Raw genomic sequence first — 2,250 nt, forward strand, 5'->3', positions numbered from 1 at the left:
CCAACGCAGCCGGTGCCAACAGGCCTGTTGTCCCCATGGGCCACCATCGTGCCATCAGCTCAGGGTGGCCTTTCCAGGACCTTTTGGCCTCCCAGATGGATCCAGGGAGCAGGGCTGCACCGAGCGGTGGGAGCTCTCTGAGCAGGACCCTGTGGTTTGGGGGTCGGGACACACGTATCCTGTCACGGGGAGGAGGGCGGCTGGAAGGGAAGAGCATCCCCAAAATCTCAGGCTGTCCCGCAGAGCAGCCGTGAAGCGGCACCTGAAGGTCCCCAGAGCTGTGTCCTCCCGCTCTCCTGGTGGCAGCTGCATCCCCAGATACTGGATGTGTTTCCTGGTCTGTGGCCACGTCCTCGCTGGAGCTGCCCTGGACTTCCTGCTGCACACCTCTGCCCACGCCTGGGCTTTCCCTGGGGAAGCAGCGAGATGCTGGAAGCAGGGAGACACTGTGTTCCCCCTCGGTGGGCTCCCAGCACACCTGGGAGAAGGTCAGGTAGATGTTGAATAAGGCGGAGGGGAAGCAGCAAAGAAACCTTCAGCCTGGTTTGGGCTTTAACACAGCCCTGTTTTAAAAAGAAAAGCCTGGGTGATGCTGTCCTGCGTGTGCTGTGCTTTCCCTCCCACCTGGCACGTGAGTCCCTGCGCAGGGTGGCTGTCTGTCCTGTGCCACCACCCTGGAAGAGGACACGCTCTGGTGCTGAGCCCCACACTGGCTGGGAACGAGGGACACCTTGAATGTGCCCCAGTGGCTTCTCCACCCTGTCCCCACCACCCGATCCCTCCCTTCAGGAGGTGATGCTCACACCTTCCTGCTCCTCCGCCAGGTCTCCAGGCAGGATCTCACTGCTGTGGACCCCTTGCGCTGCTGGAGGGCAGGGCCCGCTGCCTCCAGGATGGCGAGATGGCTGCCCCGCTCCGCCAACCTGGCCCGCTTCTGCCAGAAACTCAACCGGGTGAAGACCTTGGAGGATGACATGATGGAGACGTCCTTCAACAGATGCCTTTCCACCATTGACTTGACGCTGCTGGGCATTGGGGGCATGGTGGGCTCGGGGCTGTACGTCCTCACCGGCACTGTGGCCAAGGAGATCGCTGGCCCTGCCGTCATCGTCTCCTTCATCATCGCTGGCTTTGCCTCACTCCTGGCTGCCCTCTGCTATGCCGAGTTTGGAGCCCGGGTACCCAAAACAGGCTCTGCCTACATGTTCACCTACGTGTCCGTGGGCGAGATCTGGGCCTTCCTCATCGGCTGGAACGTGCTGCTGGAGTACATGATCGGGGGAGCCGCGGTGGCCAGGGCGTGGAGCGGCTACCTGGACTCCATCTTCAATCACAAGATCAAGAACTTCACTGAGACCCATGTGGGCCCCTGGCAGGTGCCGTTCCTGGCCCACTACCCCGACTTTCTGGCAGCTGCTATCCTGCTAGTAGCCACCGCCTTCATCTCCTTCGGGGCCAAAGTGTCCTCCTGGCTCAACCACGTCTTCTCGGCCATCAGCATGGGTGTCATCCTCTTCATTCTCATCATGGGCTTCATCCTCGCGCAGCCCAAGAACTGGAGTGCTCGGGAGGGCGGCTTCGCCCCGTACGGGCTGTCGGGCATCATGGCCGGCACGGCCACCTGCTTCTATGCCTTCGTTGGCTTCGACGTCATTGCAGCCTCCAGCGAAGAGGCCAGGAACCCCCAGCGGGCTGTCCCCAGGGCCATCGCCTTCTCCTTGGGGCTGGCCACTGGGGCCTAGTCAGTGGTGCTGACGCTGATGGTGCCCTGGCACACGCTGGACCCTGACTCCGCCCTGGCAGATGCGTTTTACAGGAGGGGCTACGCCTGGGCAGGGTTCCTGGTGGCCGCTGGCTCCATTTGTGGTGAGTACAGGCAGGGCGATGGGAGCTGCCCACCAGCTCCTGGTGGGGGCTGGGAACCATGGCAATTTGGGTCTGACATGGTCTTCCTTCTTCTGCCCATCCCTCAGCGATGAACACAGTCCTGCTGAGCAACCTCTTCTCCCTGCCACGCATCGTCTATGCCATGGCCGAGGATGGGCTCTTCTTCCAGGTCTTCTCCCGCGTGCATCCCCGCACACAGGTGCCTGTCGTCGGCATCGTGGTCTTCGGGCTGCTCATGGCCCTGTTGGCCCTTGTCTTCGACCTGGAGGCCCTGGTGCAGTTCCTGTCCATCGGCACACTGCTGGCCTACACCTTCGTGGCCGCGAGCATCATCGTCCTGCGCTTTCAGCAGCAGAAAGTGGA

General features: G+C 62.2%; 1 protein-coding gene across 1 annotated transcript in view; it reads left to right on the top strand.

Moving 5' to 3' along the window:
* Positions 1 to 893: 893 nt before the first annotated feature.
* The window catches only part of SLC7A4 (solute carrier family 7, member 4), a gene marked incomplete at its 3' end in the record, with an annotated part of 2,652 nt that continues 1,295 nt past the window's right edge, over positions 894 to 2,250 (top strand). Inside the window, 3 exon segments of the mRNA XM_010085063.1 lie at positions 894 to 1,866; positions 1,974 to 2,247; positions 2,249 to 2,250. The exon segment at positions 2,249 to 2,250 is cut by the window's right edge and continues 389 nt beyond it. Coding sequence (XP_010083365.1) covers positions 894 to 1,866; positions 1,974 to 2,247; positions 2,249 to 2,250 — 1,249 coding nt within the window.

This window comes from Pterocles gutturalis, unplaced genomic scaffold (genome assembly GCF_000699245.1).
Source record: "Pterocles gutturalis isolate BGI_N339 unplaced genomic scaffold, ASM69924v1 scaffold30580, whole genome shotgun sequence".
Lineage (NCBI taxonomy): Eukaryota > Metazoa > Chordata > Aves > Pterocliformes > Pteroclidae > Pterocles > Pterocles gutturalis.